The 14,977-nt window shown below is 34.9% G+C and overlaps 1 protein-coding gene across 3 annotated transcripts in view; it reads left to right on the top strand.

Moving 5' to 3' along the window:
• The window catches only part of TAOK3 (TAO kinase 3), a 184,085-nt gene that overhangs the window by 95,201 nt on the left and 73,907 nt on the right, over positions 1-14,977 (top strand). For all 3 annotated transcript variants that reach the window (XM_007189474.3, XM_057527006.1, XM_007189476.3), the window contains 2 exons: positions 5,630-5,847; positions 14,665-14,736. In XM_007189474.3, the coding sequence (XP_007189536.1) occupies positions 5,728-5,847; positions 14,665-14,736 (192 nt within the window). In that variant the 5' untranslated portion in view covers positions 5,630-5,727. The remainder of the gene's footprint in view (positions 1-5,629; positions 5,848-14,664; positions 14,737-14,977) is intronic.

Genomic DNA, 14,977 nt, shown 5'->3' with positions numbered 1-14,977 from the left:
ATCTTACATATTTAACCAAATAGTTAACCATTTTCAGTGCTTTTTCAATGTTTTGTAAAGCTCTATTTCCATCTGGTATGATTTTTGCTTATGTCTAAAGGATTTCCTTTAGCATTTCCTATATGACCACCAGCATTTAGCTGCTGGTCAGGTCATGAATTCTTTCAGCTTTTGATGTCTAAAACCCTCTATTCTGCCTTCGTTTTTCAAAGATCTTTTTACGGGACACAGAATTTTAGTTTGAACTTAGCACTTTAAAAATGTTTCTCTATTGTCTTCTCACTGGTATTATCTCCAGTGAAGCATCTGCTGTCATTGTTGTCCTTGTTCCTCTATGCATAATGTTTTTTGTCTCTGGCTGCTTTCATGATTTTTGCTTTATCATGTTTTGAGCAATTTATTATGATATGTTTGGTGTAATTTCCCCCATTTTTCTTATTCTCATTCTTGTTCTTGAGCCCCATTGACCTTCTTGGATCTGTGGTTTATAATTTTCATCAGAATGGTAAGTTTTTTTCACTATTATTTCTTCAAATATTTTTTCTGCCTCAACATCTCTCTCTTCTCTTCAGGGACTCCAATTAGGTATATACTAGTCCATTTGAAATTGTTCCACAGCTCACTGATGCTCTTTTTTTTTGGTTGTTTATTGTTTTGTTATTTTTTTTCTCTGTGTGTTTCATTTTGGATAGTTTCTACTGTCATATCTTCAAGTTCATAAACCTTTTTTTCTGAAATCTCATCTGCTATTCATCCCATGCAGTGTATTTTTCATCTCAGACATTGTAGCTTTCACCTCTAGAGGTTCAGTTTATGTCTCTTTATATCTTGACTATCTCTATGTGTTTGATATTTCCTCAATATTTCCTAACTTTTAAAATATATGGAATACAGATATAATAAGCGTTTTAATGCTCTTGTTTGCTAATCTAGCAACTATCATCTATATCAGTCCTGGATTGGTTCCAATTGATTTTTCTCATCATTATGTGTCATATTTTCCTGCTTCTTGGGATACTTGGTGATTTTTTTTTTAAGACATTGTGAATTTTACCTTTTTGGATATTAGATTTTTTTTTTAATTCCTTTAAATATTTGTGAGCTTTATTCTGGGACACAGTTAAGCTACTTGGAATAATTTAATCCATAAAGATCCTGCTTTTAAATTTTGTTAGGCATCCAGAACAGCACTTAGTCTATGGTAATTTCCTGCTACTAAGATTAGACTCTTGTGAGTACTCTAAACAATTCCACATGAATTATGAGATTTCCTATTCAGGCTAGTGGTAACAGGCACTATTTACAGCTCTTCATGAGCCCTAGGTACTGTTTTCTTTAATTCTTTCGTATAGGGTTTTTTCCCACCCTGCCTGGCCTGGCATAGTTTTCTCACTTGCATGCATAGATCAGTAGTCAGCTGAAGACTTGATGGGAACTCTGTGCTGATCTCCATATCTTCTTTCTGTGCTGTTCTCTTCTATTTAGTACTCTGCCCTGGGAACTCTAGCCATTTTGGTCACCCTGGACCCTCATCACTGGAGTGCCCCAGGCTCTAATTGGGTTTCCCCACCCCCTACTCTCTGTGCCATGGCCTGGAAACTCTCCCAGGACATTAAATTGGGACAGTTTTAGCTCTCCTTGTTTGCTGTTCCTCTGTCTGGGATTACTGTCCTTCTCTGCCTGATATCCATTGTGTTAAAATACCATAATTTCATGTTTTTCCAGTGTTTTAGTTGTTTCTGGTGGTAGATAATAAATCCAGTCCTGTTACTCCATCTTGGCTGGAAGCAGAAATCCATTCATTATATTTTTTAAGATAAATAAGTTGTGTATTGTCAAGCTTACTGATTTTAGTTTATGGTTTTTGCCTCTGATATCTTGCTCAATAACTAAATACTCATCTGTAAATTATTTTAGAAGTTTTTATGATCTCTTTTTTTTTACATTTTAATATTTATTTCTTTTGAAAAATCACTTTAGTCTATAGTATGACTTAGTAGTCTGTGTGTGTCCTCCAAATGGTTATCCATAGTACTTAGCTTTAATCACATTGAAGCCAAAATATTCAAGTTTAAAATACATCTTGGTGATTGAAAAGATTTTAGTTCTCATAAATTTGGTTCATAGATCTTCTTGTTTTTCCTAATGGACACTTTGTAATTTGCTTTTTTTTTTTTTTTTTTTTGGCATGGTCTCAAACGGCATGTCTTTGATTTAATCCGTTGTTTCTCTTTTCTGTTCTCTAAACAGTGAAGGCAATAGCACTTTTGAACTTTATGTACTTTGTTGCCTAACAAGTAACTAAATTTAAGTTACTTTTTCAATAGTATTGATATATTGACTTTATGCTTGATTATTGGCATTCATGGCTTGGCAGGATGACTACTCATGATTACATATGCAGTGTTGTGTTGGAATTCTTTTTCCTGTTTAAAACCTTCAATGGCTACCCATTACCCTCAATATAAACTCCAAATTTCTTAGTATGGTTTAAAAGAATTATTGTGATTTTCCTTGGCTTATAAAGGAATTTAGTCTTGCCTGACACATAGTAGTGCTTAATAAATGTTAGCTGTTACTATTTCAATATTAATTAGACCAAACTGCTTTTTGAAACAGATTTATTGAGATATAATTTTCTTGTTTTCTTTTTTAATTACATTTTATTCTACATGTGTCTCCAAGGAAATCAAAAAGAAATGCAATTAGTTTGTGATGTTGGGGGAAAAAAATCTTTGGTTTTACTTGCTCAACAAAAATATCTGAATCAATTATACTTTTATCAACTTTCCCCTCACATCCTAGCATTCTGTTTTGCCATCCACTGTGTGTTTCTCACACATATCTATCTCAAAGTTATCTTGAGAGGGAGAGTAAAAACAAAAATCCAAATTCTAAAACATAGCGCTTAATCAATGTTAAATCTATCCACAGTTATGTATATTAAACAGAATCATGTCTATTGCATCCTTATAAGCTTCTGAAAATAAGCATATTTATGCTAAGAAATGTCATTGTAATATACAAATAAAATTTTCCAAAATTTAGATTATTGTAAACTAAAATTAAGCTAATTTGTGATTTAAATGACTATTTATTAGCTCCTTAGAAATCAGTGCTCATTGTTCTTTGCATTTGTCTAAGTAAACTGTCAGGTGTAGAAACTTTTAAATACCACTAATGATGCTATAGGTACAACAGATCACACCTAAAGGAATATACTTCAAAAGCAGAATTATTTTTTCATAAAAAAGATAGCAGCTGAATCATAATATATTTTAACACTAACGTTTTTCTCACCAAACTGTTCTCTCCAAATCTACATAGTACCAACCAAAAAAAAAAAAAGAAAAATTAGTTAGGCAGCTACATACTCCAAAGCACATTGCATGTCTTACCTCTATTGTCAGTCAGGTATCTGGGATAAAATATGTAGTCTCTACATAGACAAAGCTTTCACCATGAAAGTAAAGGAACATCCAGCTGGGCATGCTGGCTAAGTGACATTTTCCAGTTGCCTGTTGCAGTTGTCATTAACTAGAGAAAGTGTCTATGTAACTATTGGTCAGGAAGAATATATACTTCATCTTGCAGTCTTGTAGACTGTTTGATTAACCCATTAATGGGTGGATCAATTCAGAATAATCACCTTTATATTTCTTTAGTCCCCTTTTGGAAATTTCTTCTTTTGAGGTATTTTTCCCCCTGCTTAACTGATAATTTACCTGTTCTTTTTGTTTTCTTCTCCTCAGAAATCTGTTGTTGGTATTTTGATTTTCTTATCTTTAATTCCCATTTGTTTTCAATTAGCTAGGACAAAAGTCATGGTTATTACCCCTCTCCATTTTATTTTTTTTAAGTTTTTTTTAAACTTTTAATTATATTGGCGTATAGTTGATTAACAATGCTATGATAGTTTCAGGTGTACAGCAAAGTGATTCAGTTATACATATACTTGTTTCTATTCTTTTTCAAATTCTTTTCTCTTTTAGGTTGTTACATAATATTGAGCAGAGTTCCCTGTGCTATACAGTAGGTCCTTGCTGGTTATCCGTTTTAAGTATAGCAGTGTGTACATGTCAATCCCAAACTCCCTAACTGTCCCTTCCCCCAACCATTACCCCCCTGGTAACCATAAGTTCATTCTCTAAGTCTGTGAGTCTGTTTGTGTTTTGTAAGTAAGTTCATTTGTATCATTTATTTTTAGATTCCACTTTCTCTTTCTCTGACTTACTTCACTCAGTATGACAATCTCTAGGTCCTTCCATGTTGCTGCAAATGGCATTATTTAATTCTTTTTAATGGCTGAGTAATATTCCATTGTATATATGTGCCACATCTTCTTTATCCATTCCTCTGTCAATGGACATTTAAGTTGCTTCCATGCCTTGACTGTTGTGAACCGTGCTGCAGTGAACATTGGGGTGCATGTATCCTTTTGGACCATGTTATTCTCTGGATATATGCCCAGGAGTTGGATTACAGGATCATATGGTAGCTCTATTTTTAGTTTTTTAAGGAACCTCCATACTGTTCTCTGTAGTGGCTGTACCAATTTACATTCCCACCAATGGTGTAGGAGGGTTCCCTTCTCTCCACACCTTCTCCAGCATTTATTGTTTATGGATTTTTTGATGATAACCATTTTGACTGGCTTGAGGTGATATCTCATTGTAGTTTTGATTTGTGTTTCAGATATAATTTTCATACCATACAATTCACCCATTTAAAGAGTACAACTGAAGAGTTTTTAGTATATGAACAGTTGTACAACCATCACCACAATGAATTCTAGGACATTTCACCACACTAAAAAGAAAGCCCATACCCTTTAGCTATCACCCCCAACTCTCCTTCACCTGCTAGCCCTAGGCAACCAAAAGTCTATTCAATACTTTCTGTCTCTATAAATTTACTTATGCTGGATGTATTATATAAATGGAATCATACAATATGTAGTCTTTTGTGACTGGCTTCCTTCACTTAGCGTAATGTTTCACCTGTGTTGTGGTGTGTATCAGTAGTTCATTCCTTTTTATCCCTGAATAATATTCCATGGTATGGATATACCATATTTTGTTTATTCATTCACCAAATGGACATTTGGGTTGTTGCTGAATAATGTGGCTACCAATATCCAAGTTTTTGTGTGGACGTGTGTTTTTATTTCTCTTGGGTATATACCGAGGAGTGGGAATTTCTGGGTCAAATTGTAACTCTGTGTTTAAGTTTTTGATGAACTCCCAATCTGTTTCCCAAAATGGCTGTACCATTTTACATTTCCACCAACTGTGTTGGAGGGTCCGAATTTCCCCACATCCTTACCAATACTTATTATTTGACTTTTTGATAATAGCCATCCTAGTGGGTATGAAAATGGTATCTCATGTGTTTTTAATTTTATTTGTCTAATGACTAATGGTGTGGAGCATCTTTTCATGTGTTAGTGGACATTTCTATATCTTTGGAGTAATATCTATTCAGATCGTTTGCCCATTTTTCTTTTGGATTACTTGTCTTTTTATTATGAATTTCTAAGACCAAGATGCTTTTTATGGATAATATGAATCTGTAATTGCCACCAAACAAAATGTATAATAAGTTAATGTCAAACCTTATTTTTCTACAGGTACTGAAATTTTAGCCCCCCATCCCCCAAATATTTGTCAATGAGAGAGAAAGCTGACTGGGATATCAAAAGCAAAGTGCTTGCACATACTGGTCATCATGCGGAAAGGGGTGCCAAGGGACCCAGAGATTGCTGATCTGTTCTACAAAGATGATCCTGAAGAACTTTTTATTGGTTTACATGAAATTGGACATGGAAGTTTTGGAGCAGTTTATTTTGTAAGTAATTAAAAATTGTTTAGATCAAATTATGAAAGTTTAAATTCTGTACATTCTAACTATTACTTGTAAAATGCACTTGGTTTTAATGTTTAGTCTACAAATTAAATGATGTCTACAGTAGAGGCAAATAGTCATTGCTGAAGAGCCAGTCCTAGAATTCTAGGCATCATTCAAGTCAATGGTATCCATATCAAATGACTCTGCTGTCAAAGTAGTGTAAAAAAGTTATAAGCTTGAGTTTGAACCCTATTCATTTCCCTTACATGCCAAGCTCTTTTCTGCCTCAGGGCCTTTATATATGCTATTCCTCCTGCCTAGAAAACTGTACATTTTTTCCCCATTCCTGTCTAACTCTTGTTTACCCTACAGATATCAGCTTAAGTGTTAAATCCATGAGATAGCCATTCCTGTTCAACCCTCCAGCACTAAATTAAGACTTTCTTTATGGTCTCATAACACCCTATGCTTGTACTTTGTTGCATTTGTTACAGTTATAATTGAATAATTATGTGTGAGATTTTTTGATTCATGTATGTCTCTCTCACTAAATAATAAGCTCCATAAGGACAGGAATTATATCTACTTGTTCATTGCTGTATCCCCAACAGCTAGTATAATGTCTGAATAGTAGGAACTCAGTAAATGATGGATGGATGGGTGGCTGGACAAGTGGACATCTACGCAGACAGATAGACTGACAGATTTTTAGTAATAATTGTGTTAAGTCAGTATCTTAGGTTAAGGGATACAAGGCTTACCCCCATTGAGTCAGTTTGAATTCCAAGACTGTGATTATCTTCTGATGAGAAGAGTGAGAAATGACTGAAATGTTAACATAGATCATTCACCTGAAATTCATTGCATAAAATATAGTTCTTTATTTCAATAACCTTAGAAGTTTGCATCATCAAATTAACACATACTTCCTTAAGAGTACTAGTTCCTTAAAGCAAGTAATATTTAAGTAATATTACCTATTTCTCCTCCAAACCTGTTAGCAAATAATTTCTTTCTTTTTTTTTTTTAAATTAATTTGGTTGTATTTCTTTTTGTTTGTTTGTTTTGTTTTTAAATTTATTTATTTATGGCTGTGTTGGGTCTTTGTTTCTGTGCGAGGGCTTTCTCTAGTTGCGGCAAGTGGGGGCCACTCTTCATTGCGGTGCACGGGCCTCTCACTATCGCGGCCTCTCTTGTTGCGGAGCACAGGCTCCAGACGTGCAGGCTCAGTAATTGTGGCTCACGGGCCTAGTTGCTCCGCGGCATGTGGGATCTTCCCAGACCAGGGCTCAAACCCGTGTCCCCTGCATTGGCAGGCAGATTCTCAACCACTGCGCCACCAGGGAAGCCCTAATTTCTTTCTTAATCAAACAGTATTTGACTTTTCTTTTTAAGTGGTCCTTTATGTCCTTCCATCTGGATAGGGCTTATCTTTAGTTGTCCTTCCAAATGAGATTTTATTAATTGCATCTTGAACTCATCCTTTTGTTTCTAGCCAAATCTTCAGCCTGAGTTTTCTCAGAATGCTCTTTCGTCCCTTCATGTCTATACTCAGCACTACCACCACTTCTTCTCACTCACCCCCATCTAATACTTGGCTCCCACTCAAGTACATTTTATCATTAAGTGACCTTCCATTGCTGAAGTGGGTGCTAATTTTCTAGTTAATACCCTCATATTAGTCTTTGGGCTTAGAGTAGCATTTACGGCCCAAAGTCCTATCTTTCTCATTCACTGAGACACATTTTTTTAAAAGGATTTTTTTAATTACATATATATCATATATACAGAAGTGTGTATAATACATTCACACTTATATATTTTAATATATAATTTAAAGAATAATTAAAACGTAAATCCCTTTATAACCACCAGCCAGGCCAAGAAATAGAATATTGCCAGCACCCCAGAAGCCCCTTTTTTGTTAGAAGAATCCACTGTGCTGAATTTTATGATGATGACTTTCTTATATTTCTTTATATGTACCCACTTACTTCTCTACCCCTAATAATATAATTTGGTTTTGCCGGTTTTGAACTTTTTAACAGTAGAAACATTCTGTATATATTTGGTTGTGACCTTTTTGTTTTGCTTAGAGATACTTTCTTCAGTCAATCATCTTTTCTTACTTCCCTTCTATTACTGTATAACTAATTCATCATCTCAGAATCTCTCTTGGCCAGAGTCAGAGAGTAGTTGCAATCTCTGTTTGACTCTTCTATTTTAAAAAGCAGCCAGACCACTCTCAAAGTTCTCTTTTAGAATAAATACAATAAACCAAGTATGCTTTGAAACTTACTAACATGCCTTTTGTGCTAGGGATAAAATGAGACCTACATTGCTGTAGAAGACCCAGTGCTTTTGGGACTAAGTCCTGTCTGTTTAGCTAGAGTACTGTAGTTCCCCCTTATCCACAGTTTCGCTTTCCACGGTTTTAGTTATCTGTGGTCAACCTCAGTCCAAAAATATTAGATGGAAAAATCCAGAAATAAACAATTCTTAAGTTTTAAATTGCGAGCTATTCTGACTAGCATCATGTAAATATGTGTTATTTGTTGATAATGATAGACTAGAGAAATCACAAAGATACCTGGGTGGCTTTGATACTGAAATGTAATCATTAACTATATATTGCCTGTATACAAAAGTGTAGAGTACAGGCCCTTATAAGCCCATAAGGCACTTAAAAAACAGCTTAAAGGGGAATTAACTGATACTTTACTATAAAACTTAAAAAAGCTTTAACCTTTTATCTACAGTGGTCACATAGGTAGCACCTTAAAAATGGATTTTCTCAGGGGCCACAGTAATATGACCCATGTTGCTCCTCCCTGTTGACAGATTCTTCCTCTTCTCACTCATACCATTATAACCAAGAAGACTACCATCTCTTACTTGGACAACTGCAGTAACCTCCAAACTGATCTCTGTGCATCCATTCTGGTCTGTCTCCAGTCTTTTGTCCACACCACAGTGAGCTTGAGGGTTGGTGGAGAGCGGAAACACGTAAATATGATCACATCACCTGTTCTCTATAAAGCCTTCAGAGGGTCTCCTCCTCTGTTCTTGGGCTAAGTTCAACTTCCCTACTGTAGGCAGCCTGTAAGGTCCTTCATGAGGTGATCCCTCTATACCTGAACTGTATTCCCTCTTATTCTCATTGCTCTAGTTATTATATAAAAGTTTTCTTTTAATCATCCATCATAGGATCTTTGCATAAACTGTTCTCTCTGGAATGTTTTCCCCTGCCATCTTCATCTTCTTAACTCCACTTTATCCTTTGTCTCTCAGCTGAGGGCTCATTTATTCAGGGAAGCCTTGCCTGACCTGCCTAATCACATCCCCCCTTTTTTGGTTCTCAGAGTAACACATACCCTTCTTTGTAACACATATCACAGTTGCAATTTTATATTAATTATGATTTCATTTTTGCTGTCTATACTACTAGAAGAGAGATAGGCACTAGGCATACTTACAATTCTATCCCTAGCATTTAGCCCAGTACCTGACAAATTTTGAGTACCTGGTAAGTATTTGAATTATGAAGAATTCAGAGAATTTGGAACTGCTAATTAGTACTTTTCATGAGTCAGAATCATATTAGCAAGCTGTAAAGACCAGAGTCTAGCAACCAACATCTTTATACCTCAACACTATAATTCTGTTAGACTTTTTGTAGTTTACAGCTTTTACACAGAACGATGCCAGGAAATGTGTTAAAAGTGAATTGTACGCTGGCACAGCTCTTGTAGAATCAATCAGTTGAGAATATATATTATATTCAGAGAAAATTGAAACTATTGATGAAATATCTCTGTGTATTTGGATTTACATAAGTAATTCAGAAATTAGCATCAGTAAAAATGAAATAGTAAGAAACTCTGTATTAAAGGAAGATAAAAAGGTCTGAGCACGTTCATTTTTGTATTCACTTAAAAGACAACTATAAAGTTTCTAGGGTTCTAGTGTTGCCTTGTTGAACTCAGCATATCATCCATAATCCACCTAAAGCAAATAATTTAGTTTTGTTCTTCTGGGTATAAATACCTTTTAGTTTTAGTTGAGGCTTAATAAATAGGGCAAAAGGAAAAGCTTATGTTTAATTTTTATATTTCCATACACTAGTAAAGAGTTGACAATCATCTAAATGTAGCTGGAAATGGTTATAAAAATATCAGAAACACATATGTAGTAAGTTCTCAATAAATATATTTTGAATCAGTGATTTTTTTTTATTGGAGTATAATTGCTTTACAATGTTGTGTTAGTTTCTGCTGTACAATGAAGTGAATCAGCTGTATGTATACCTATATGCCCTCCCTCTTGGACCTCCCTCCCACCTCCACCCCCCCCATCCCACCCATCTAGGTCATCACAGAGCACAGAGCTGGGCTCCCTGTGCTTTATTTTACTTTTTTTTCCCATTTATTTATTTATGTATTTTTTAACATCTTTATTGGAGTATAATTGCTTTACAGTGGTGTGTTAGTTTCTGCTTTATAACAAAGTGAATCAGCTATACATATACATATATCCCCATATCTCTTCCCTCTTGCGTCTCCGTCCCTCCCACCCTCCCTATCCCACCCCTCTAGGTGGTCACAAAGCACTGAGCTGATCTCCCTGTGCTATGCGGCTGCTTCCCACTAGCTATCGGTTTTTTTACATTTGGTAGTGTGTATATGTCCATGCCACTCTCTCACTTTGTCCCAGCTTACCCTTCCCCCTCCCCATGTCCTCAAGTCCATTCTCTAGTAGGTCTGTGTCTTTATTCCTGTCCTGCCCCTAGGTTCTTCATGACCTTTTTTTTTTTTTTTTTTTTAGATTCCATATATATGTGTTAGCATACGGTATTTGTTTTTCTCTTTCTGACTTACTTCACTCTGTATGACAGACTCTAGGTCCATCCACCTCACTACAAATAACTCAATTTCGCTTCTTTTTATGGCTGAGTGATATTCCATTGTATATATGTGCCACATCTTCTTTATTGATTCATCTTTCGATGGACACTTAGGTTGCTTCCATGTCCTGGCTACTGTAAATAGAGCTGCAATGAACATTGTGGTACACGACTCTTTTTGAATTATGGTTTTCTCAAGGTATATGCCCAGTAGTGGGATTGCTGGGTCGTATGGTAGTTCTATTTTTAGTTTTTTAAGGAACCTCCATACTGTTCTTCATAGTGGCTGTATCAACTTACATTCCCACCAACAGTGCAAGAGGGTTCCCTTTTCTCCACACCCTCTCCAGCATTTATTGTTTGTAAATTTTTTGATGTTGCCCATTCTCACTGGTGTGAGGTGATATCTCACTGTAGTTTTGATTTGCATTTCTCTAATGATTAATGATGTTGAGCATTATTACATGTGTTTGTTGGCAATCTGTATATCTTCTTTAGAGAAGTGTCTATTTAGGTCTTCTGCCCATTTTTGTATTGGGTTGTTTGTTTTTTTGATATTGAGCTGCATGAGCTGCTTGTAAATTTTGGAGATTAATCCTTTGTCAGTTGCTTCATTTGCAAATATTTTCTCCCATCTTTTCGTCTTGTTTATGGTTTCCTTTGCTGTGCAAAAGCTTTTGAGTTTCATTAGGTCCCATTTGTTTATTTTTGTTTTTATTTCCATTTCCCTAGGAGGTGGGTCAAAAAGTATCCTGCTGTGATTTATGTCATAGAGTGTTCTGCCTATGTTTTCCTCTAAGAGTTTGATAGTGTCTGGCCTTATATTTAGGTCTTTAATCCATTTTGAGTTTATTTTTGTTTATGGTGTTAAGGAGTGTTCTAATTTCATTCTTTCATACTGGACATGTAGCTGTCCAGTTTTCCCAGCACCACTTATTGAAGAGGCTGTCTTTTCTCCACTGTATATGCTTGCCTCCTTTATCAAAGATAAGGTGACCATATGTGCGTGGGTTTATCTCTGGGCTTTCTATCCTGTTCCATTGATCTATATTTCTGTTTTTGTGCCAGTACCATACTGTCTTGATGATTGTAGCTTTGTAGTATAGTCTGAAGTCAGGGAGCCTGATTCCTCCAGCTCCGTTTTTCTTTCTCAAGATTGCTTTGGCTATTCAGGGTCTTTTGTGTTTCCATACAAATGGTGAAATTTTTTTTTCTAGTTCTGTGAAAAATGCCATTGGTAGTTTGATAGGGATTGCATTGAATCTGTAGATTGCTTTGGGTAGTAGAGTCATTTTCACAATGTTGATTCTTCCAATCCAAGAACATGGTGAATCAGTGATCTTGCTTAAGGTTACTGAGTCCTCTGAGACTATTGGAAGTGTTAAGTATGAATGTAAGTTTCAAGAATAAAACTTGAAATGTTTAGAAGTTGTAATCATTCATAATACAGTATGATACATTGGAAAGCTGAAACCCCATTGATAGTTTCCTTTCTCTGTACTAAAATATTGATTTTTTTTTAAGTTTCTGTTTCAGTTCTGAATTTTAACTAGTATAAAATGGATTAAAAATTTCACATCTATATATAAATGGAAATGTTTTCAAATTTCAAGTCTCTGCCCTGTAGATAGGTTCTATAAGCAAGTACACTTATCAAGTAATAAGTGATAACTCTATAAATGTGAAGAAATACATTTTTATTTTAGGGTGATTCTTTTTTCATGTCTCTTGTTCCAAATAAGCCTTGATTATAAATAACCTTAATAAGCAATTAGATAATACTATCAGATTCCATTTGTGTGGGCCTTTTTTTTTTTTTCTTTCTATAAAGGGTACAGATTTGTTTTTTAAAAACCCCATTAAAAGTTAAAATTCATCATTGTTTGAGCATTTTCTAAACCTTTCCCAGGCTCCTTAAGCTACACAGTACATAGATTCATATCCAAAATATCTGCTTTACAGACACAGTCACTCTTACCTTCATTGTATTACTGAATTTACATCAACTTTTCTTTCTTGTTGTCATCTAAGCACAGTCTTAGTGTTACATTTTTATTTTATTTATTTATTTGTTTTGGGGCTGCATTGGGTCTTCGTTGCTGTGCTCAGGCTTTCTCTAGTTGTGGCGAACAGGGGCTACTCTTCGTGGCAGTGCACACACTCCTCATTGTGGTGGCTTCTCTAGTTGTGAAGCATGGGCTCTGGGCACGCGGGCTTCCATAGTTGTGCCTTGTGAGCTCAGTAGTTGTGGCTCACGGGCTTAGTTGCTCGGAGGCGTGTCAGATCTTCCCACACCAGGAACCGAAACTTTGTCCCCTACATTGGCAGGCGGATTCTTAACCACTGCACCACCAGGGAAGTCCCTTAGTGTTACATTTTAAAAGCCAGCAAAATGTGAGAGATCTTTGTTTTTAACAAAAGTCAGTCTGTACCTTCTAAATGAATAAAATACCTAAAAAATGCCTTTACAGAGTCCTGCCGATTTGAAAACTGTAACTAGTGGATACCTTGTTTTTGTAATAGGTACTTTTACCTTAGTGCTTGTACAAAAAATTTTTTTAGTATGTGTCCATTTTCTCTGCATTTTGGCATTAATTAAGACTCTGGGGTTGCATTCTTTTTACATCAACGTTATTGTTTATTGTTGGAATTAAATTTTTTTTAATTAGAAAGAAGACATTGCTCTGAGGAGCTTCTTTAATTGTATTTTAGAAACTGATTAGACGTTTTTCTCTAAAATTGGTGACCTTATTTTACCAGAGTAAATTCCAGTTTTACTTCAGAAACACTGCTATTGCTTTATTGGTCCACAATAGTAATATCATAGAACTGAAGTGGCTTACTTACATCAGGGGTATGACACTGGTGCCCAGCCCTGTTATTAAAGAAGGCTAAGATTAGATAATCTTTAATGTCTTATATTTATTTTTCTGAAAATTTTTTTAAATAGTTTTAAATTTCTTAAGTAAATTTGGAGGAAAAGATTATTACCTGAAGTATTTATGATTTTCAGGCGTGCTTTCAATGAACTGTTATATTTTGAGTATGGAGAAGATATATAGAGATAATTATGAGACAAGGCAACTTTTATAGATGAATACACACACATACACATAAATGTGTGTATGTATTTATGTGATACATTCTTACCGTAAAATATAAGTACCTTTGAAAGTGAAAGTCCCTCTTAAGATTAATCTTATCCTTTGCTGCACTGTTTAATACATTAGCCGCTATTTAAATTTTAAGTTAATTGAAATTAAATTTAAAATCCACTTCCTCAGTCACACTAGCCACATTTGACGTGCTACTATATACGATGTAGATATAGAACATTTCCATCATCATGGAAAGTTCTTTCAGACATAATAATATATCAGATAATCCAGGGATTACCACTGATATATATTCTGGTATAAATTCTTTCATAATTTTTTCTACACATATACTCATTATTACTATTTTGCAAAAAGAAGATCATATTGTACAGGGTTTTTTTGTCATGATATTTTTTACTGTTACCATATATACATATTGATTACCTCATTCTCTTAATGTTTATTTCATTACATGACTGTTTCATATTTATTTAACTAGTTCTCCATTGGTAGACATTCTACATGGTGAAGCCAGTATGGATATTTTGGAAATATGACTTTTTTGACTCGATATGTTTTGTTAAACCTTAATCCCTTTTTGCATTATAGCCTTTGCATGTATATGGAAAGGGATAAAGAGAAGTTGTACCTTAAAGTGGGGTGGAAATGTCTGTCTAGCCTATCAAATGTTGCAGCATCTTTAGACTGTGAGAATGAAGGGTGAAATGTTATAAAAGTCAAGTCAAATATTTAAGTTAAACTGGCTGAAACATCGTTCATTCTTTTTAACTTTTTTTCCCTACTCTCTTAACACAGGCCACAAATGCTCACACCAGTGAGGTGGTGGCAGTTAAGAAAATGTCCTATAGTGGGAAGCAGGCACATGAGGTATGTTAAAGACATTGTGTACCTAAACTGACATAAGCAAGTTAATATGAAATTGACAGTAGAAACAAAGTTCTTTAAGCATTTCTTTATCACAGTTCTTTTTTTCCCTTCTTGTGGAGCATATAATAAATGTTCCTAATATTCTACCTCAATCAACTATTTTGTGGAATAGAACATGGATTAGTGTAATGGATTTATTATAATATATTTGGTGATTGATTTAATTTATATGTACTAAAAC

This window comes from Balaenoptera acutorostrata, chromosome 13 (assembly GCF_949987535.1).
Source record: "Balaenoptera acutorostrata chromosome 13, mBalAcu1.1, whole genome shotgun sequence".
Lineage (NCBI taxonomy): Eukaryota > Metazoa > Chordata > Mammalia > Artiodactyla > Balaenopteridae > Balaenoptera > Balaenoptera acutorostrata.
This window is presented reverse-complemented; position numbering and strand designations above follow the sequence as displayed.